This window comes from Thamnophis sirtalis, unplaced genomic scaffold, assembly GCF_051295495.1.
Source record: "Thamnophis sirtalis isolate CommonGarterSnake01/CBP01778 unplaced genomic scaffold, rThaSir2_p1.2 scaffold_1, whole genome shotgun sequence".
Lineage (NCBI taxonomy): Eukaryota > Metazoa > Chordata > Lepidosauria > Squamata > Natricidae > Thamnophis > Thamnophis sirtalis.
In genome coordinates this window covers 17766225-17790073 of record NW_028261381.1, presented here as the reverse complement: position 1 = coordinate 17790073, position 23849 = coordinate 17766225, and the positions used below count along the sequence as shown (strand labels likewise).

At 40.6% G+C, this 23849-nt stretch overlaps 1 protein-coding gene across 2 annotated transcripts in view; it reads right to left on the bottom strand.

Annotated features, from left to right (window-relative positions):
• Positions 1–23849, bottom strand: part of FRZB (frizzled related protein) — a 42501-nt gene that overhangs the window by 10873 nt on the left and 7779 nt on the right. The window contains exons 2-5 of one of the 2 annotated variants that reach the window (XM_087708210.1): positions 14086–14133; positions 6542–6607; positions 5367–5571; positions 2747–2810 (exon numbers count right to left, since the gene is read on the bottom strand). In XM_087708210.1, coding sequence (XP_087564336.1) covers positions 2747–2810; positions 5367–5571; positions 6542–6607; positions 14086–14133 — 383 coding nt within the window. The remainder of the gene's footprint in view (positions 1–2746; positions 2811–5366; positions 5572–6541; positions 6608–14085; positions 14134–23849) is intronic. The other variant, XM_087708216.1, reaches the window with a different exon arrangement.

Here is a 23849-nt window from a genome sequence, read left to right as displayed (position 1 = left end):
TCAGCGTGGGAAAGTGGACTACAACATTTCCTTCTTTCAGCAGTGAGAGTAAGAAATAATCTATGTTGCATAACTGATCAGATTTTAAACCCTGTTATGCAAAGTGAATCTCTGGACATAAGGTTATACACAAAGCTCAAGCAAAACAGCTCGCACCATTGTCCTCCCCACATTGCCAATTTGAAAGGATTTTCCTGGATTCAAAATAACCTTCCATAAACCGAGAAAGAGCAGAAGCATGTTCAAAGCCCAGCATGTTCTCTTCTGGTGTCCCCCTCAGACATGTACTTAAAAGTTCCTGACTTAATACCCTCTTAACCCCCGTTGAGAGGGATTGAGTGGACTATTGTTTTGTGTTTTGGCAGCAGTTTTAAAAAAAAGAAGAAGAGGAGGAATAAAGACAAAGGAAGCCTTAGTGGTAGTGCTGACAAGATCTCCACAGCCTGTAGATATGGCCAATTCTCAACAGAAGGATAAGCAAACTGTGTCAGGGGTATTTGCTTCCTTTTCTGACACTTAACTAATTTTGAAAAGCTTGAATTGGGTTGATGTCCTTGCAGAAGGAAGTTTACAATCAGTGGATATTTCTGTTTTAAAACATAGTAACCAGTGCTTTTACCAGGAAAGAGACAATTCTGAGCAAAATGCCTTCTAGGAACAATTATGCTATGCGGGGTTATAAGTCATTTTACTTCTGAAAAAAAAAATTCATGAGCACAACAGAGGATATGTGGTTCCTGCTCCATCTTCAACTTCAAATCTCCTTGTGAAACCAAGAAGCTGGCCATGTTTGGGAATTGTTTCCACTTTTTTACACAACAACAACTATTCTCGATCAAAATATAATTATTTCTCTGAAATCATCAACATTTAATCCCACTGGTACTACTTTGTATCATACAGATCTTAAACTAGCAGCTTTTTAGACATCAACATGACCTACAGTTCTTCAACAATAGCTTCCAATGTGTTGCCAATATTACAAAATGAACGGTCTACACCCGTTACGGTGAACCTATGGCACACGTGCCCTAAGTGGCAGGCGGAGCCATGTTGCCTGCCCCACATGGGGTTGCCCATTCCTCTTCCGGGTTTCTGGCACGCATGCAGCACGACAATCAGCTGGCCTTTTCTGTGTGTGGAAGTGCCAGAAACTGGAAGAGCTGGTCTTCTGTTTCCGATGTGAGCATGCCAGTTGATCATCACGTCAGCATGCACGCCAGTAACTGGAAGACTAGCTGGCCACTGTGCATACATGTGCCTGAAACCGGAAGTTCATTTTCTGGTGCGCGCATGGGTTGCAGCCCAGGCGTGCGTGCGCACATTCCTTTTTCGGCATTTGGTGGTGAAAAGGTTTGCCATCACTGGCCTACACCGTAGATGGCATCAATGGTATTCAGTAACTGGTATCAACTGCAATTATCTTTGGGTTTTTTTACATTCTGCAATTTTTTAAAAGAATCTAGAAAGTATCTTGTTACTGTTGCTTCATTACTCTTCTATTCTGTCACTGACATTCCATTCTAGCAAATATTGCATTCATCGGTCATAATACATACTTCTTCATGTTTTTCCTGTTCATCTTAACATGGGGTATATCACTAAGCACAGACAATTGATATATAGGTAGTCCTTGACTTACGACCATTTGTTTATTAACCTAGGGCCTTCCCCACCTCCTGAGACAGCTCATGCTCCACATAGTATCCACAATGGGAAGAGTCAGGATTGCATGGATGCCTTGCTTTACAACTACTATAACTTATGACCATAACTCTAGTCTCAATTGTGGCCGTATGTTAAAGGACTACCTGTAAAGAGTTGTGTCGAAAAGAATCCTGAAGGAGAGCAAACCAAAGTCCTGTTCCTAAAATTTAATCATGCTACATGATTATCCATGCTTCCTAACTCATTTTCTATAATGTGTTAAATATTTTTACACCATTCTCTATGATGTAATTCTTCCCCTCTAGTTTGGATTGCCTCAGTTTATATATTCATTTACAGATTTTGGAATTTGTTTTGGCATGGGAGATACTTGGTATAATGAAAAGGAGATTCAGTATTGTAAATGGTAGGAAAAAAATATCCCTCTCTAGAGAAAGGAGTTGCCTGAGGCTGTATTCTCACTTATGCGAGCTGGGCAGTGAAGTCTAATAGTTTGTTTTTCAGCAAACAAACAGAATTCGTCAGCTTGTTTAGAAATAAGCCCCCCCAAAATAACCATATTTTTCGGACTATAAGACGCACTGGACTATAAGATGCACCTAAATTTACAGGAGGAAAACAAGAAAAAAATAGTTTTTGGCCTCTGCGCATGGTGTTTTTGCACTCCCAGGCTCCTTGGAGCACTCTGCAGTGCTTCACATGGCCCGTTTTCACCAAAAATAGGGTCATTTTTACAAAAAAACATGCCCATTTTTGGCCTTTATAGTGCTTTTGGGCACCTGGGAGGCCAAAAACGCGATGCACGGAGGGCTTGGGAGTGAGAAAACAACCCTGTTTTTGGCAAAAACGGCCATGTGGAGCACTGCAGAGTGCTTCTGGTGGCCGGGGAGGGCAAAAACATGACGTGTGGAGGGTGCGGGAGGCCAAAAACGTGTGTATTAGTCTATAAGATGCACCAAAATTTTCACCCACTTTTAGGAGAGAAAAGAGTGCGTCTTATACTCCAAAAAATATGGTATATAGCAACATATATAATCAAGGTCAAATGTGATTAAGCAGTTAATTAAATTTGTCTTACCTTCACTTTTTTACCGAGACGATCCTTCCATTTCTCAGCTATGGAGCCTTCCACTAAGAGTAGTCTTTGCATTTTAAAGAAAAAGAATAACAATGGTTATATTGGAAAAGCAAAATAGCTCAGCTTAAGAAGAAAGAGAAAGCTTTATGTTCAAGCAGCAAATGGAGATCTATTAAGGACCACTACATGGGACCACTTAAGTCCCATAGTAACAGCCTACTTTTCCCAGCTGTAGAAATATTTGTTAATAAAATCTATACTCATGGAAAGAAAGCTAGTTATGGATATATATGTACACGAATCCAAATAGTATGTAATACTACAGTAGTTTAGCTGTATCCTGCCTCAACTATTCTGAATTTTAAAAGATGTAAGAAAAAATGCAAATCTTTGGCGTAATAGACTTTGATAGATTTAAGGCATTCTTAGAAATAGAACAATTTTCATGGGCGACTTTAATTTGGGACTCCAACATAACAAATTACAATAAATGTACCAAAATTTAAGGTGTCACAAGATTGTTTTTGCATAAAATTAAGCAGAAACATCTAAAACAGATCTTTGTAATTAGATAGCCCTTGAACTGATGTAATGTGACAATTTGAAGGACTGGCAGAGCCAGTGAGAGGAGTTAAAGGAAGAATCAGTTTAGAGTCATTGTGGCATAGCCACAAGCTAAATCCATCCCCCTCAACCCCAATGCCTTTGACTAATATCTAGTTCCAACTATTAGTTGAGAAGGTTCCTATAAATAGGCTTTTAGCAATGAAACAGTTAATTTGGACCTTCACATGTGGAACTGGTTTTTTGTGCCTGACACAATTTTAGCCTAGGGAAAAGGATATGAAACGTTTTAAATCAGCTAATATCACATTTATCTCTTGCATTTGAAATTAAATTAACCTCACAACAAAATCTGATGTAATTAGCCAGGCATAGAGATTGACTTGACCAGATTCATACAATCTATGATTCTGAAACTTGAGTTCCAACCAAGATTCCATTTCCCCCCAGAATCTGTCACTCAAGATCTGTTGATAGCCTATTGCACTTGCTCCTTCCCCCCAGGTGTGCTAGAAGTGCAACTTCAAGAATTTCCAACCAGAAAAATGTTAGCTGAGAACACTGAAAGTGCAATACCTTACAGTTTAAAAGGTCACAGAGTAGGGAACTATGACCATTGGTTACAGATGAAATGATTGATCAATTAGGTTGGGTAGTCGACCAAGGACCACAACCAAGGAGGCTGAGATCTGTACAATGGGAGATAATGCACCACACAGGGACAGGACTAGTTTGGGGAGAAAGTGAGGTTTGCTTTTGTGGGGGGAGAGTTATGATATACCTATGTTAAAGTTTCTTTATGGTGGTGGGAAACTGCTAACAATCTTCACTATGTATGGTCACAAGGGGCTGCAAACTCCATAAAACATGGGTTCAGGATAGGGTTCAGGAACTGAGGTTCAGGAACTGTCTGAAGCCAGCATCCAACAAGACAGATGGATTACAACAAGCCAATGAGTGAGTCAGAATTATGGTCTAGACTCTGAAAGCTTTGGCAAGCTTGGTTATTGCAAAATACAAGCTGTCTGCATTAGCTGAATAAAAACCATTTGATCAGATCTGAGAGGTTGTTTTTGGTGCCAATTACCTTCTTCAACAATCCAGGGGTTGTTTTCTATTACTAAATCCTGATTACTAATTCTTATTGCATATGCTTCCAAGAAATGTCTCCATGAAGTAAGATGGGCATCCTTAATTTTGGGCCCCATTGAATAGATGAGAATTTTAAAATCTATCACAAAGCATTATTTTTCAGGGCAACTGGGAATGCATTTGTTAGACGTCTGAATAATGATCACCTACCATTTTTATTTTGCAAGAAAGCCAATGAACTCCAAAAATATCTTGGAAATGAAGATGGAGTATTTTTTTTAAAAAAATCAGATAAACTTTAACTTATATAAACTATAAAGACGGCGAGAGAACCAAGAGGCACAAAGTATGTTCATTTGTTTAATAAAGACATATATAAGCAAGGATCCCATCTGCAGGAAAACTCATGAGACAAGCGCATCTGTTGACTAGCTTCCTCAAAACTATTGCAAGTTTATTCATCAGAGGTACATATTTTTCCCCCTCCAGCTATTCTTCTCTTCTTTTTTAAAATCTCTTTTTCAATCAAAATATTAATCAGCCATAAAATAGCTTGTTTTTGTTGTTGTTGTTGAATGTTGTTGATTTTATTTATATGCCGCCCTTTTCCCTCGAAGGGGACTCAGGGCGGCTCACAACTCAACCAGGGAAGGGGGATACAAACAAAAAATTAAAAACAACACAAAAACAATACATAATTAAAAACACACAGCAGTCATACCAATTCGAGACGGGGGCAACAGTTCTTTAGCCCCAGGCCTGTCAGAACAGCCAGGTTTTAAGGGCTTTGCGGAAGGCCTGGAGGGTGGTGAGGGTTTGAATCTCCACGGGGAGTTCGTTCCAGAAATGTTTTTGATAACATTTAGTCCACAATCAAGATTTAAGATTTCTCTCTTGGTTTCCTAATTTTACTCAGTTAACTGTGTTTTGGTGGAACTAATTAAAGGGAGGAGCCCATTGTTACCTGGAACGTTCCTCGTCTTCATAGCCCATGATGATATATTCTTCGTTAGCATTAAGTGGTGGGCAAAGACAGCCAGAGTTTGTATATAAGTTGACCGTGTCCCTAGGAATGTTCACCAATGAAGATTTTAGAATTTCTTTTACTTCGACTACTGCAGTGACGTCGTGACATTTGGTCTTTACCTCCTTAACTTTAGCCCGAATAACTGAAGAAAAAGAAGAACAAAGGTTAAAATGAGGACATCTAATGTATGTATCTTCCAGAATGTTTTGTTCTTTTCGACCCTGTAGAAAAAGCTATTTTTAAAAAGGTGTGAATTAATAAATCAAAACATAGTAAAAGTGTTGTTGAGGTGGCGCAGTGGTTAAATGCAGCACTGCAGGCTACTTCAGCTGACTGCAGTTCTGCAGCTCGGCTGTTCAAATCTCACCAGCTCAGGGTTGACTCAGCCTTCCATCCTTCCGAAGTGGGTAAAATGAGGACCCGGATTGTTGTTGGGGGCAATATGCTGACTCTGTAAACCGCTTAGAGAGGGCTGAAAGCCCTATGAAGCGGTATATAAGTCTAACTGCTATTGCTATTGCTATTGCTATTTCCATAAAACAATAAGCACTGTCATTAGCACCAGAAGGGTAGTTTAAGAAAATGATAGTCTTATCACTTGATTATTAGTGATGAAGAATAACAACACCTGCCTTCTTGAAATCAATACTCTTGTTTTTTTTCTTTTCTAAAGAAGTTCTTGCATTTGTATCTGATGCTTCTGAAATTTCCCAAATGCATTTCGTTGATCTTGTTCCTTCCAGAAATCTACTTATTCTCAAAGGTTTCAGGTGAAAATGTAGGACTGCCAGGTTCAAATTCTATTGTGGCAACATTTTACAAGTTGACATCTAAGCTAAGCTTCATATCTTTTTGACCTTGGGATAGTCAATCTTTTTGGTAGCCTGAACTACCCAAAATGGTTGTTTTGAGCATGAAACAGGTGAGCAAGGAACCTGAGCCTTTAAAAGTCACTTTCAGCAGACAATTTTTGGTTCCCAACAGCTGCCTGCCTTTGGAGATAGCAAATGGCTGAAGTAGCTACCCAAGAACCCCTTTCTGTGAAATCATTTTTGTTTTCATTTAACCTTCTCTTCCTCAAAAGTTATTTCTTGTCCTCGTGCCACACTTACCATAGTTGTAATTGTTCCGAAGGTAGGTCTTCTGGGTAGCTTTTAAAGGCTTACATTTGCAGCGCTCTAGAAAACAGAATTTCCCTTGGCATTAGAACTACGAAAATGAAAGGTATGTGATTTGGCAATAATCATAAATAAACTGTGTTGACAGAGTAGGAATTGTTTTGTGTCTCACTCAGCCCATTTGTTGACGGAGAAAAAAATAAGTCTATTGCTTTTATACAAAGTCTTGCAGATTTATTAGAAATCTCACTGTCAAAAGGAAGATGTTATAATCATTACAGGCATTTTTTTCTGCATACACTTAGACACAGCATAACATTCAAGTTTGCAACAAGTTATTTTCCCAGGAACATAAAACAAGACAGGATTTGTCTTAAGTCACTGATTCAGAGCAGAAGATTTCTATTGGGGAATGCAGACCACGAAGATTCCTTGGTATGTTTAGACATGATCTGTCCCACCAGCCTACCTCTCCGCCGTGATTTTTTCCAACATCTTCCTCTACTACACAATAACAGCTGCTGTCCCAATGCAAATCCAAATCTACATCAATGATTTTTTTTTGTTATCCTTACAGACAACAAAGGACCAAGGTTCTTTGATACAGTGATCGTTGGAATGTAATGTTCCCAAAAGTCATGAATCATTCATCTAGACTTCTAAAAGAGTTGGCCTCCTCAGGGTGCAATTGGAAAGGCAGTGTTGGCTGGCGACCCCCAGGGGGAGAGCCTTCTCTGTGGGAGTGTCTTCTCTTTGGAATGAGCTGCCCCCAGAGCTTCGCATAACCCCTGACTTCCGGGTCCTTCCGGTGCGCCCTAAAAAGTTGGCTTTTTCAGCAAGCCGGTCTGGCTTGAATAGAATAAAATAAAATTGTCAATTTTAATTTAATCCTAAATTTGATGTTAATTGTCAATTGAAGGTTATTGGATTTCCTATTTAATCTTTTTTAACTTTTGTCATATGTGTTTTTATGTTGTACGCCGCCCTGAGTCCTTTGGGAGAAGGACGGCACGTAAGTCCAATAAAACAACAAAACAAACAAACAACAAAAAACCACCTTACTTCCCTTGGGGGGAAATATATATTTGAGATGCTTAAATAACAGAACAATGCAGAAGTCAACTTTCCATGTCCCTAATGCTCTACGTGCTTTGCTTCAGACAGATCTCTCCTCGTGGATCATTTATTAGACAGCAGAGGTGGAACAGTAGATGACAAAAGTGAATAAGGGCACCTGTACTTTTATTCATGTTACACCTATCCTCCGCGAGCTGCACTGGCTCCCCATTGGTCTCCGGATGCGCTTCAAGGTGCTAGTCGTTACTTTTAAAGCCCTACATGGTATAGGACCTGGCTACCTGAGAGACCGCCTCCTGACATTTACCTCCCAACGACCAATAAGATCGCACAGGTTGGGCCTCCTCCGGGTGCCGTCAACCGGACAATGCCGGCAGGCGGCCCCCCGAGGGAGGGCCTTCTCTGTAGCTGCACCAGCCCTGTGGAACGATCTACCCATAGAGATCTGGGCCCTTACCACTCTCCCGGCCTTCCTAAAGCGATCAAGACCTGGCTGTTCCGGCAGGCCTGGAGCTGTTGATTAACATCCAGCCCCATTTAGACTGAATGGATGGTGTATTAATTTTAATAATTGTATCTCTTTTTAATTTTTAATGCTTTTATCTTGCTTGTGAGCCGCCCAGAGTCCCAATGGGAGTGGGCAAGATACAAATTTTATGAAACTGAAACTGAAACTATTCTGGCAAAAAAAATAAAAAAAAATCCAAATGCTCTCCTCTACTGATAAGAAACCCATAGCAAATAGTGGAATGCTTCTAGGTTACAGCCAGCCTGCAGGTCAATGACTGATTTTAATAACACCTTCAAAGTACACATTGTCTACTGTTTTCAACAGGCTGCTACTAAAGCAAATCTTTCCCGCTCCATCCTTCAACATCTTCCAAACAGACTGTAAATTTTAACATTCGGAAGATCAAACATTCCCCTTTCTGGATTAAGGGGAATGGAAAATAAAGTAAAATGAGCTGACAGAAGTACAGGTAGTCTTCAATTTACAACCACAATCGAGCCCAAGATTTATGTTGCTAAGCGAGAAATTTGTTAAGTGAGTTTTGCCCCCTTTCTCGGCTTTTCTTGCCACATTTGTTAAGTGAAGCACCGCAGTTGTTAAATGAGTAATCCAGTCGTTATGTCAACCTGGTTTCCCCACTGACTTTCAGAAGGTCACAAAGAAGGTCCCAAAGGTCACATGACCCAGGGGCATGGCAACCGTCATAAATGTGTGTCTGCTGTTTAAGCATCCGAACAGCAAGTCATGTGACCATGGGAATGCTGCAACGGTCCTCAGTCTGAAAAATGGTCATAGGTCACTTTTTTCCAGTGCTTTTGCAACTTTGAAATGGTCAGTAAAAGAGGTGGTATTCAGCAGGTTCTGACCAGTTATGGAGAACCGGCAGCGGAAATTTTGAGTCGTTTGCAGAACCGGTAAATACCACCTCTGGCTGGCCCCGCCCCATCTATTCTCTACCTCCTGAGTCCCAGCTGATCGGGAAGGAATGGGGATTTTGCAGTATCCTTCCCCTGCCATGCCCACCAAGCCACGCCCACAGAACGGATAGTAAAAAAAATTTAAACCCCACCACTAGTCACTAAGTGAACTGTTGTACGTCAAGGACTATCTGTACTGGCACTCCTCACTTAGCAACCATTTGTTCAGCAGCCATTCAAAGTTAAGCTGGCACTGAACTTGGTTGCACTGAACAAATGGTTCAGTTAAGCCCAATCCTGGAAATGATAGGCGCTGTAGAGTCCCATGGTCAAGTGATCAAAATACGGGGAACTTAGCAGCCTACCTGGACTTACAGAATTATGAATACAAGAATTAACCACAGGGCCTCTTTAACTCCCCGCCTCCTCGCCACTTATCTCCCATCCATCTCTACCCTTTTGGCTTCCCTGCTACCTGCCTCTTTGCACTCCAATGGCCCTGCCACCCCCAGTTTATGTATGCTGTTTTCTTCCTCCTCCTGCTGATGAATTGGGTTCACCGACAAAAGGACGACCGACAAAAGCGCGCCCGACTAAATCGCAGTGACAAAACCGCGAGTTCTAAAACGTGCTGACGAATGAGCGGTGAATCGCGCCGACAACAGCACGCTGACAGAAGTGCGCTGTAAACCTAAATCTAACCTTAACCCTAACCCTAACCCTAATGCTAACCCTAACCCTAAACCTAACCCTAAACCTAACCCTTACCTTAACTTAAATTGCGCTTCTGTCGACGCGCCGTTGTCGGCACGTTGAAGATGTCGTGGTTTTAGCATCGCGGTTTTGTCGGCGCGCTTTTGTCGGGTCACGGATGAATTGCACCTGGTCTGGTCCTTTCCAAGGCTGGGGAGGACCTTCTTCCTGAGACTACATATACCCTTATCCAAATCGCACAAGGCCTTCTTGCAATGGATTGGGGGAGTTGGGAATGGTTTGGATTGGGTGGCCTTTGCCTAACAACAAGGTGGGATTCAATCAACAACAGCCAACAGGAGTGCGCGGACTGCCGTTGTGAGGCAATGCGGCCATGTGACATGACTGCATTTACATAGTAATGGATATTCTGGTCCCAATTACTGTTGTAACTCAAGGACTGCCTGTAAATTCAGGACAGATCCTCACCCACATAGTCAGCGACAGTATATCTTTAGAACCAAATGTTCCTATCAGTCCCAGCCATCTTCTCAATATGATCTGCATTAATGGGTTTTTTTCCCCCTCAAGAAATGCATTTTTCAACAATGATTTCTTCTGTTCTGACAAGGCAAGATATTACATTGCAAGCTTATGCACTCTGTCCACTTGCTTAATTAAATTGTTAGTTTGCTGCCTGATAATGTGTAAACCACTAAACAGAAAATACAGAAAACACTGCAATAAACATGCATACATGCTTCCAAGACAATGTCATATGTTTTTACATGTCTTGCCTGCCTTTTTCCTCTTGACTTTGCCAGTCAAGATAAGAAATATATCAACAGAGATATGAAAGAATATTTAATTTAGCTTTCACCTGAAAATAAGAAAAGCTTATTTGCCTTCTTAATAATAACAGGAATAAAAATCACAACAGGGCTGTTTGTGTCTTCAACCCAGAAACCATAAGTATTCAAGTGCTACAGATTTTCATATCTATCTGTATGATTCAAAATGTTTTAAGCAACATTCCTTGAAGTATTCCAAGCTCAAAAGGCTTGCAGGATAATCAGAACATCAACAGATGCTTGCAATAAGATTGGAATAAGCTGCTTTGAGCTCAGAGGCATTTTAAATTCAGGACATTTTGCACCTCCAGTGGAATTCTACTTTAAATTAGCTACATTTTCTTAAGCTGCAACTGCAGGAGACCCTCCCCTCCCAATTCTTCAGTCATTGCACTAGTTTCCACTAGACTTCCCAGTCCAATTCAAAATGCTGGTTTTGAGAATGCCTGATCTGATACAATATGATGCTGGGTTTTCTAGGAGCCAAACTAGGGATGAAATCCAGCAGGTTCTGACAGGTTCTGGTAGCGGAAATTTTGAGTAGTTTGGAAAACCGACAAATACCACCTCTGGCTGGTCACAGAGTGGTGTGGGAATGGGGGTTTTACAGTATCCTTCCCCTGCCACACCCACCAAGCCACACCCACAGAACTGGTAGTAAAAAAAAATGAATTTCACCACTGAGACCATCTAGAAAACCTATTCTGGATCTTGCACCCACTCCCATGAAATAGGGGTGGCGGAAGGCCACAAGATAGTGGTAATTCCGGGGACCATGCCATCTCCTTGGCACTTCCCCACCTTCTTGGCTGTTAGTAGGAAAAAAAATAGTTGGCATTTGACAATTTGAAGCCTGCTGGGAGAACAGTGTGACCATAAAGAAAAGCAAGTAAAATGAATGGCTATGGGCCAAAGAATTAGACTAATGTGCAAAAAAGAATCCAATATAAGTGTGTAGGAAATTCTTCCAAACTGGCTGTGATATCTCACCAAAAGTGTTTTGTTTTTTTAAAAAATTCATGCCTAAATCTCCCAAAATGAAGTTGTCTAAAGCTTTGATGGAAAAGATGAGTCCTAAACATCCTAGGGGTTGACAGGTGAGAGGGATAAGGAACAGGAAGGGAAAACCAGTTGCCCTATTTAAGATTTAAGGCACTAGAGCTAGAGAAACAACGGACATTGTAATTTTAAGAATATTATTTTTTTATCGGCATAGTTTCTTTCTTTTAGAATGCAATAACCTACAAACTACAGCAAAGCATTATATTTTAACATAAAAAAGCTGGGAGAAGTTTCTTGAAACACAAACACACATTTTGCGAAAAGGATAAAATATGTTATTTCCAGTCCAGAAAGAACGAGTAATTATTTATACAAAAGAACTTGCCAGTTGTCTTTGTCAGGGATTACTTGATTAGATAATGCCTAAAGACATTATTCACCAGCAAAAAATACACTGTGGGACATTTGCAATGTCTGTTAGAATAATTCAGGTCCAAAACTTCTCTTTGAACAACATCCCACAGCGTCCCTTATCATAATAGAGTATTGAAGATACATAAAAAATGATAATGCTGAAGATTTCCATGTTATTTTAGGGAATGTGAATTGTTTCACATGAAATCCAGTTCCTGCTGTAATTCTTACAATAGCCTGATACAACCTGGCTCCTTCCCAATGTGTTGGGATTATAACTCCCAGAATTCCCAACAAGCATGGCCTTTGGTCGCAACCCTTCACAATTCTGTGCTACAGAACTTGCCTCTGGCACTTCCCATTAACAGGGAACCATGGAACTTGGAAAATAAATTACAGGGAGGTCAGATGATGATTGGGAGTAATAATTGCAGAACATGGCACATTCATACGTGCATTCATGTCCATTACAGGGGGAAACCAAGGATTAACTTTAAGGAATTACTGCATAAATATAAGCCATGTTTGTAGATATATACAGGGATGGGCTTCAAAAATTTCAGCAAGGGGTTCTCTGCCCGGTTGCTGGATGGGCGTGGCCATGGTGGCCGTGGCCTGGTCAGCCTCCTGCACCACAGCAGGGGGGGCATTTTTTCCCCTCCCCGGGCTCCGGAGGCTTTCTTCAAGGCTCTGGGAAGGCAAAAACTGCCTCCCCAGGTTCTGGAGATCCTCTGGAGGCCCAAACTTCCAGTAAGCCTATTTTTCGCCCTCCCCGAGCCTCCCTACATGCCTTGCACTTACCTGCATCCAAAGCAAGCTGTTTGGGGACTCCTCTGAGAGGTGGGGCAGGGGGGGGGTAGTGTCAGCCAGGAGTGGAATTTGGGGGGGTTCTCCGAACTGCACAGAATCTTAGCTAGAGGTTCTCCCAAACCCCTGAGAACCCCCAGCAGCTGAGGTGGCACAGTGGTTAGAGTGCAGCACTGCAGGCCACTTCAGCTGACTGCTATCTGCAGTTCGGCGGTTCAAATCTCACCGGCTCAAGGTTGACTCAGCCTTCCATCCTTCCGAGGTGGGTGAAATGAGGACCCAGACTGTGGGGGCGATATGCTGACTCTGTAAACCGCTTAGAGAGGGCTAAAAGCCCTATGAAGCGGTATATAAGTCTAACTGCTATTGCTATCCCTGAGTATATATTTGATGAGCCACGGTGGCGCAGTGATTACAGTGCTGTACTTTAGGCTACTTCTGCTAATGATCAGCTGACAGCAGTTTGGCAGTTCTCACCAGGGGCAAGATTGACTCAGCTTTCCAGCCTTCTGAGGTGTGTAAAATGAAGACCCAGATTGTTGGGGGCAATATGATGACTCTGTAAACGGCTTAGAGAGGGCTGTAAAAGCACTTGTAAAGCGGTATATAAGTCTAAATAGCTTTTGCTATAGATTTAATTTCTATTACCAGTTTCTACTCTGGTGAACACTCCTGGGAGTTAAAAATTATGTTCTTTATGTATATAACAGATTTACCGACTGGATTCAGTGATCGATAATCCAGGAAAGTCTTATTTTAAAGATTTGAATTTCTTAAAACCAACAGAAAACCATTTTTTTCCTCTATGAAACTTCAATAGCTTCTTTAATTCATTTCCATTTTTTTCTTTTGTAAAATAATGGAGAGACCAAGCCATATATAGAATTATATGGATTCAAGACATAAAGCATATAAAAAGCCAGGATCAACCTTTATTTAAAAAAAAATATCAAAGGGAAACAGTATTTGCAAAATTAACAATCTTCTTGGATACAATATCAGTTGAACAGTTACCACAGAACAGAATCTTATCTAAATATATGTTTCTACTCTGCCATTGTTTTATCCAATTTATCACTTTCCTCCATGCTACAGAACTGGGAGTAATAGGTAAGTGAGAAGGAACTTGTTACTATAAGTATATATATACAATATATATATTGTACCATACAAAACATCCTGACACTATTAGGTTGCTTCTATTCAGTTGAGGCCTGAGGTCAATAAAACAACAAGAGTAAAAAGTTTAGATAAAAATGTACTCACCAGCATTGGTGCCTCTACAGTTCCCATTATTAGAATCCATAGGGAAATCTGGCATGAATTGTTAAATATGCAAACAAGTGTTAGTATTTTTTAATACTGGATTATTCAACACAGCCACAACAAAATGCTTAATTTTTCATCCATTAAAAAAAGACTTCCCCAATTTGGTATCTTTGGAAGAGCTGGCTTGAAACTCTCAGGATCCCCAATATAATATAAATACTGTAAATTCTGGGACTTAATATCATGGAATAAGGAAGACTGTATCATTAGTAAGTGGAACTGAGATTACTCTTGCTTTTTTTAAAACAAAAATCAGGTGGGATGGGGAGTTTTCTCTCAGGAACCCAAGTCAAACTTCCTATGATTAAAAAGAATTTGCCCTACTGGTAGTCCTCAATTTATGACCAGTTGTTTAGCAGCTGTTCAGAGTTACAACCAAGCCAAAAAAGGGGACACACAACCTGGATCCAAAGTTTCAAAAGTCACCCTCCTTTGGTGGTCCTGCATTTATAGCCGTTTGCAACATCCTGAAATCACGTAATCACGTTTACAACACTTTTGCCAAAACTGACACTTACTTCTGTTTTTGGCAAAACCATGTCCATTGGTTAATTTAATGACTCTGGCATTCACGTAATGGTCATAAAACATCATAATACAGGTAGTCCTCCACTTACAACAGTTTAGTGACTGTTCAAAGCAGTGGTAAAATTCGAAATTTTTTACTACCAAGTTCTGTGCACGTAGCTTGGTGGATGTGGCAGGGGAAGGATACTGCAAAATCTCCATTCCCACCCCCACTCTGGGGCCAGCCAGAGGTGGCATTTGCCAGTTCTCCAAACTACTCAAAATTTTCGCTACCGGTTCTCCAGAACCTGTCAGAACCTTCTGAATTTCACCCCTGGTTCAAAGTTATACCACCACTGAAAAATGTGACATGACCTCTTTTTATAGTTACAACCTTCATAACATCCCCATGATCATGTGATCAAAGTTCAGATGCTTGGCAACTGGTTCATATCCCGGGATCATTTGATCGCCTTTTGCGACCTTCTGACAAGCAAAGTCAAGGGGGAAGCCAGATTCATTGAACAACCAAGTTACTAACTTATCAACTGCAGTGATTCACTTAACAACTGTAGCAAGAAAGGTCGTAAAACGGGGCAAGACTCATTTAACAAATGTCTCACTTAACAACAGAAATATTGGGCTTCATTGTGGTCGTAAGTCGGGGACTGCCTGTATTTTATGATTGCCATGACATACGTGATAGTGAAAAGCTGGACTAGAGAACCCAAGAACTGCCCACAATGTTAAAATAAAGACATTAATCTAAATTTGTTGTTACTACTGCTATTCAACGTACAATATCCTCTTCTTTAAGGATCATCCCTAAAAATGCTTTAGATCAATATTTTCATACACTGAAAGACCAAGAACAAAGGATACATAATCTTTAAATATCTATTTCATGAATGAGCCTGAAGCCCCATCTACAATCTTTGGGCACTGAATATGCGTACCTCAGCTCCAACTTTAATAGCAATTCATAAAACAGTGACTAGAGCTATTCTTGTTAACTAGGGGGAGGAGCAAAAAAAAAAAACACATGAAAAAAATATATGCAAAATGTTCTTAACTCACTTGTCCATTAATTCAACAATGCCTGCAATGCATCATTAAACTAGCCACAAACTGATTAAGAAAAATTAAATTATCATTAAGTCTTGTGGCTGTATCAAAATATTAAATCAATACTGTATATCTTTCATAAGGAAGGATGCTATGAAAGGACAGAAGAGAAAGTGGAAATTTCCAATTTCTTCCAGAAATCTTTTTGGATGTATCCTGCCGTGGAAACGCGTCTGTCAACTTAATGCATTGCCTTTTTATAAAAGAAACATTGTTTATGGCAATAACCTCCAGCCCGCAGCTCTCCAGATGTGTAAAGTTTATAATTTATCCTAGCATCCTCAGCCAATTGGATCAATGGTTCATCCTGGGCGGCTATTAATTAGGGTTTAATTCATTAGAAATGTAGTCTCCATAATTGCAATGGTATTCTCTGCTAATTCATGGTTTTTCAATGTTCTTTCTCCACCTTGCCTGGACAAATTCATTCAATATGTTTTGAACTAAACTCCCATTCACACCCAAACACCACGCTTGATAGTATGAGAGCTGTAATTGATATATCTGGACACTTTCAGATAAATGAAAGAAGTATTAAAGCAATAAGGCAGACTAACAGCGTTAAAATATAAGAGCCGTGGTGGCTCAGTAATTAGAATGCTGTACTGCAGGCTACTTCTGCTGACTGCCAGCTGCCAGCAGTTCAAATCTCACCGGCCCAAGGTTGATTCAGCTTTCCATCCTTCTGAGGTTGGTAAAATGGGGACCCAGATTGTTGGGAGCATGATGCTGACTCTGTAAACAGCTTAGAGAAGAGCTGTAAAGCACTGTAAAGCAGTATCTAAGTCTAAGTGCTAGTACCTATTGCTAGTCACTGAGCAAATACCAAGAAGGCACTAGTAAGGCTGCATATTTACGCTTGGAGTTTTATTTTATTTATTGATCAAACCTATATGGCACCTGACTTGTAAGACTCTGGCATCTAAAGCGTCTGGCATCAGTATGGAAGATGTAACTGCCTGCAGCTTGAAAATCCATCTGCTATAGAATCAGATTCCCTCTGCCAAAGAAACAGAGGTGGTTTTTTTTTTCAAAAGGGGAAATTGGCTTCAGACAAAACAAACAGAACTTCAGTGGTAATTCATCTCTTAACTCTAGATTCTAGTCATAATCTTTAAACTGCATTTACAGACCACTTCCTAATATAAGAAGCCAATAAGATCAGGAGGTAGAACCATATATCATCCTTACCTTATTGTATTTATTTTTATTTTTTTCAGGAGATGGAGGGGAGAGTAAAAGTTTGAGCCTTAGCACAGCCCTCTATCCCTGTACCAGTGCAGCTAAAAGGGGCCAAGTGGAAGAAGGCTGCGCCAAAGTATGTATCTGTCAGAACACTGCACACAATTTATTCTTAAATGCGGAAGATTTTGTTTTCTCCATTTATTTCTGTTATGTTCAGGTCATCTGCTCTAATTATTTGTCTGCTGTTTAAGTTCACAGGCCTCTGAACATCTGTGAGCCTTATGATTTGGTGATTTTCCACATTATTAAGTTGCTTTTGTTGGATGGTGCTAAGACAGGATTGGACAATGTTGCTTATATTTGCAGCACGTCTAAAATTGTAGCATGGCTCCCTAACTCCCATTAGGAGATAAAAGAAATAGAAACCACAAAACACATGGTATGTTTTTCTTTGACTTTTGCCAAAAGTAGACTGCAGATACCAAGAACGTGACATCCTCTGCCTGGTTTTTCTGCTTACGCAAGACTCCTGCCATTCAAAGCACACTAGAGTATACTCAATCAGCCCCCACAAAGCCCTTTATCTTCCATATCCTCCTTTCTCCCGAAATAATCTTAACTCTCCAAAAGAGAGAACATCCTGAGCTATATGGAGAAGATTGTTGCTAAAAATTGCCTGCTTCCATGTTTCATTCAGAGAAGCCTTCTATTGGCAGTGGGACAATAGGTGGGAGTAATCCCCAATACACTGGGAGTCTTCCTCAGATAACATTTTCTACCTCTTGTGAGTATAAATACACAGTCCTTGACTTACAATAGCAATAGTACTTATACTTACTGGTATATATCGCTTCACAGTGCTCTTCTCTAAGTGGTTTACAGAATCAGCCTATTGCCCTCAACAGTCTGGGTCCTCATTTTACCCACCTTGGAAGGGTGGAAGGCTGAGTCAACCTTGAGCCAGTGAGAATCAAATTCTAGGCTTTGGGCAGAGCCACCACGACTCTTACACAACCACAGTTGGGACCAGAAAAATGGTTATTAAGTGAGTTAACAAAGTTATGATTTTTTTGCCATAGTTGTTAAAGTGAATTATATCATTGTTAAATGCATCGTGTAGTTGTTAATTCAGGTTCCCACCATTGACTTTGAGTGTTGGAAGTTGGCAGGGAAGGTTGCAAATGGCAATCAAATACCCTTGGGATGCTGCAATCATTGTAAATACATGCTGGTTGCCAAGCAACCATTGTAGGGCTGTTGTAACTTCAAGTGATGGCTAAAAAAATGGTATAAGTTTAGGACTACTTGTATTAGGAGGACCCACCTTTTCTGAAATACCACGTAATCTCCCTAGAATGCATCCAATTGGCTACTGTGTAATGCCGGAACACAGGTCTTCATTGGCCCTTCATCTGTCCTTATGTAGAATGCATTCAGCTCTAAGGCCATGATGTGGCTTTTTAGCACGCTATTATGATTTTCTCAGCAAAACACTGCCAAAATAAAACCTGGCTTCCTAGATTTTTTTGATTTTTTTATCTTTCTTATTGACAATTGTTAAATCTGGGATGTTGCGTTGCTGGCGCTTGTCTGTTTGAATTCTAAAGTCCCAGAGCATTTTAGCTTTATTTTATATTTCTTTGTCTATGTTGTGGTCCCATCAGTTCTTGCTTGCAGGCAAGTGGGTTTTCTTGAAGCTTTTCCAATGCACCATTTGTTGATACTTTTATCATGCCACTGTTTGTAATCAATCTGTGCGATCTTCTTGCTATGGCTAACCAGGTGATGCACTTTTCTTTAGCTTCTTTGCATCTGTTGCTGTCTTCTGAATTCTAGCTTTGTATGCATTTGTTCTAAAAGTTTGGTCTTATGCAGCCAGAATTAGCCCCCTCTGTCTCTTTCTTTAATTTTTCTGCTCTTAGCCATTGCCAGGTCTTGTTATTATCTGCTTTGCCTGCTAGTTTTTGTTTTATTTTAATGTAGTGGCCGTATAATATTTTGTCTTCCCATGTCTCTTTTTGGTTCTTCATTTGGTCTTTCTTGTAGGCCAGTTTGGTCTCTCCAGTACACATAAACCTTCCTGGTATAATAGTTTCATTGCATCTTCTTCACTGTCCTTCGGATATTCTTCCAATGCCTTTTTTTCTTCTTCTTCGTCTTGGGTCTTTGCAACCTTCCAAACCCATCTATTTTCCTTCGTAAGTAGAGTCTTATTATTAACGGTTGGTTGGTTGCTCAGCTCAGTTGGCCAGATGTTTAGACTGGATTTGGCATTTTTATCCACCAATGAAGTCCTTCTCAAGGACCTATGCTAGAGATATGTTGTTTGATGGTGTTAAATATATTGACACAGGATGTAAACTATTTCATTACCTTTTGCAATTGACTGATGGTGACTTTGTCAATGCAGATGGCATTTAAGTGGTATTATTATATTTTTAACCTTTTTATACATATAGCTTAAGGCAGTGGTTCCCAAACTTGGCAACTTTAAGACTTGTGGACTTTAACTCCCAGCTCTGCTGGCTGGCGAATTCTGGGAGTTGAAGTCCACAAGTCTTAAAGTTGCCAAGTTTGGGAACCACTGGCTTAAGGCAATGAACATATCTAATACTCTTGTCTCTTATTTTTCCTATAACAACAACTCTGTTGGATTGGACTAAGAGTCACTGGCTTAAATTCACCCACAATTAGCAAACCAGTTTAGTAGATTATTTTTTCTCCCTGGTTTTCAATAAAACAATTACAGTATATTTTTATATTAAGTAAAGTGAATATATTAAATGAAGTTTTTTGGGGGAGGAGGTTGAGCAAGGATGTTGCAGAAAGGCCAATTCTCTGAGTGAGAAATTTTAAAAAAAGTTCTTAGTAAAATAGTTCTACTGTCTCCACAGACAAAAATATTTGGCATCTGCCTTGGTAGCAGACTGAGAAATGCTTGAAAGAAAAACTGTAAATTGAATCTATTCTAAAATAGAATAAACCTTAAATCAATGATATTTGATCAATCATAAAAGGTCTTCAAATTTTCTGGTTCAATCATGAATATCTTTAATATTGAAGCAGTAGTAGTACTAATAGGGATTTGCAAATTGAAGTTGAAAGAATTTGGGGGGAAAAGTCAACTGTAACTAGAGCTTATACTCAAGTGATTCTCCAAATATTTTAAAGTATTAAATTTACAGCACTGACTTTGCAGAAAATCACTTTCAAATATTACAGTGATATCTCCATGAACTTTTGGTTCTTGGTTAAAAGTATAATCTTTATTGTCATTGTACAAAATAAATACAATGAAATTGGTTGTAACCCAAATAATCAGAAAATGCCAGGTAATAAACTCTGATATTCACTGCATGATGATGATGATAAATATGGTACAATTATTTAAGATTTAAAGCCACATATTTTAATAGCAAATCCCTTCAATGTTCTCTTAAAACAGACCTCCTCTAAATTGATTGGTAATTATACTGATCTTACAAGTAAAATGAGATTATAGGTTACCATTTTCTATAGTGGTTGTCCTTCTTAAGCATTTTTTCAGATGTATTGTTTTAGTTACAAATTGGTTACCGAGACCAAGTAATAACCATTCTCCTATGATGATAGCAATTGTATCAAAAGACAAGAAGTCCATGGAGAGCAGGATAGGATTGAAACATACAAATAGTTTTTAAAAAATATTTCTCTTTTCACAAGCAAGACAAAACTGATTGCTTACGTGGAAAACTGTAGTTCGGCCTCTATTTCATTTCTCTTCTTTTTCTAGGAAATAGCACTGTACAGCTTTTATTTGGGTTGTATAATTGATTTACACCCTGCCTTGCTATCAAAGAGGTAAGCAGGGTGGTGAACGAAATTAAATGTTAATGGAATCCAAAGTAGTATGATCCAAAATGTCATCCGATCAGGTACCTTCTCAGGCTGCTTAAAGGTAAAGGTTCCCCTCGCACAATAAGTGCTAGTTGTTCCCGACTCTAGGGGGAGGTGTTCATCTCCGTTTCAAAGCCGAAGAGCCAGTGCTGTCTGAAGATGTCTCTGTGGTGATGTGATCAGCATGACTAAACACTGAAGGTGCACGGAACACTGTTACCTTCCCAAAAGGTTCCTATTTTTCTACTTGCATTTTTACATGCTTTCGAACTGCTAGGTTGGCAGAAGCTGGGACAAGTAACGGGAGCTCACTCCGTTATGCGGCGCTAGGGAGTTGACCTGCCAACCTGCCGACCTTTCTGATCGACAAGCTCAGCATCTTAGCCACTGAGCCACCGCAACCCTATTCTCTTAATAGGTAGCAAAACTGTTTTGGCAAGGCAGTTTCTATTCCAGAGAATGAACAAGAAGCTGTTTTGAGCTGGGGATTTTGCCCATATGAATGCCTGTCAGTCACCTGTTCATGGCTAAGAAAGATTGTTCAGGATTGGTGGTCAAATTGCTCTCCAAGTTCATACCCTGCCATGCTAAGTGTCTTAAGTAAATCTATTTCAAGGAGCTGAAGAGTTCCAGGGATAATCTTTTCATTTGGGAGAAATGTGCTCATGGACCTTGAATCACCAAAGGCTGGACAAGAAGGTTCCACCACAAAACCGCGGACGACAAAATCGCGGTCGACGAAAGCGCACATTTGACATCATCACAGCGTGATGAAAACATCGCGCTGTGATCGAAAAATGTAAAAATAAAGCGAAAACCTTACCCTAACCCCCCAAAACCTAACCCTAAACCTAACCCTAAACCTAACCCTTAACCTAAGCCTAAATCTAACCCTAAACCTAACCCTAAACCTAACCCTTAACCTAAGCCTAAATCTAACCCTAAACCTAACCCTTAACCTAACGCTAAACCTAACGCTAACCTTTAACGTAACGCTAAACGTAACCCTAATGCTCTAAACCTAACCCTAACCCTTAACCTAACCCTAACCCTAACCCTAAACCTAACCCTTACCTTTATGTGAATCGGCTTGCTTTAATTTTATTTTTATTTCAATTTTTAATTTTTTTCGTCGCGCTGTGATGACGTCAAATGCGCGCTTTCGTCGATCGCGCTTTTGTGGACCACGGTTTTGACGGGTCACGGGACAAGAAGGTTATAGGAGGACAGGACAGGAGACCCTATCTTCCATTATAGGCCCAGTCACACATTTAGTTTCAAACGTGGGAACTCTTGGTTCTCCAGATGTTGAGTGTCAACTCCCAGCAGATTAATCACAGTAAATGGGAAAAGCTGTGCATTATATTGTGGGTGTTGGGAAATGAGATTTAACACAGCTGAAAGCTGCTAAGTGGTGAGAGCTGGCCCACAGCTTTATATGTCATTCAGAAACACTGCAACCTGCCATTAAGCCAATGAGTCAAACCAGTAGATAGCCTATTTCTTAGGCCACATAGACCCTCAGCCTAATTTTATGCACTCTCCTGGTGTACTTTCAGAAGCCCCTGTCCCTTGTCAATCAAGACAAGTGACACTAGAATTGAATCTCAACTCACTTTTGGCTTTGCCTTCCACCCCTTCCTGCCTCAGCTATGTCCATCATTGCCCCAATAGATGTCTCCTGAGAGAAAGCAGCATTGTGGGGGAAGGAAAGTTACTCATTCTGATTCTCAATGATTGGAAGTGATTTTAGACCAGAGTCTTGCCAGAACATAGCAAGAACAGGAGTATGTCTGCACAATAAGTATAGTTTTCTCTCTCTCTCCTGTGGCTGTTATCATGAAGCAAGCTCTTTGACAAATGGAGGGCATTTAAGATGATTCCTCCCTGAATCCTTGTGACCATAACTTAGCAGGACATACCTAAAGCACGTTACAGCTCTAGGGGCTACAAACCCCCACTTCTTTCTGACCACATATGCCTACAGCACATATCCACATGGAGGAGACCAGTGGTGGGATTCAAATAATTTAACAACCGGTTCTCTGCCCTAATGATTTCTTCCAACAATCAGTTCACCAAACTGCTCGGAAAGTTAACAACCGGTTCTCCCGATGTGATGTGAGAACTGGCTGAATCCCACCACTGGAGAAGATGCAAACTCAAGTTGTGGAACAGACTGACGGGTTTGCCGGGGAGGTCCCAGGGACCTGGGCTGTTTAAGCACAAACGTCGGGGCCATGCAAACAGGTGTAATTGATCTACAAATTATACCAGTTTGCATGAACCCAAGGCTTGTGCTAAAACCCCTCCTAAAAACCTACCAGTCCCCCCCACCCCCAATTTGAGTTTGTATCTCCATTTCCCAAAGTTTCAAGTCACTGTTTAGTCTACTTTTAGAGGATGAGGAATTTGTGTTCCTGGTTGGGGAGGGGGGAGAGGAGTGGGAAGAGAGGTGGCTTCGGCCTAGTGGCCAGCATGTTTGTTTAGTTTAAAAAACATCTCAGTACCAAGAATGTCATCATGTTCCCCGTCAGTGAAAGGAAGCGTTCATGGATTCCGCATTGGCTTTATTCAATGAAACTATTGTGCGCTTTCTGGTCCTCCGTAATAGGTAATGTTGAGGCAATCTGACAGAAAACGACTTCTCCGTGGCTCTGAATATGACGGTTTCTTAATAGCTGCGAGTTTTGCCAAGCTGGATTTCAGTGCTGATCTGTTTTGAAGGCACTTTGGGAAGCACCTCCGTGCTTAAGGGAGGTGGACATTTGCAGAGGCTTCAATGTGAGACATTCACCCTCCCCGCCCCCCCCCCCACTCCGCCATTCGAAACCACTTGCCCGCAGAGCTTCCCAGCAGGTATCAAACCCAAGGCAGCTGAAACAACAGTCACCACTCTGTCTGCAGACGGATCTGGGGAGTGAAGGGCTGAAGCTTGAAGACCAGTTGTCAAAATATGAGACAATGAAGAAGGGGACTGGGGTGAGCCTGAGGAGGGAGACGGGCTG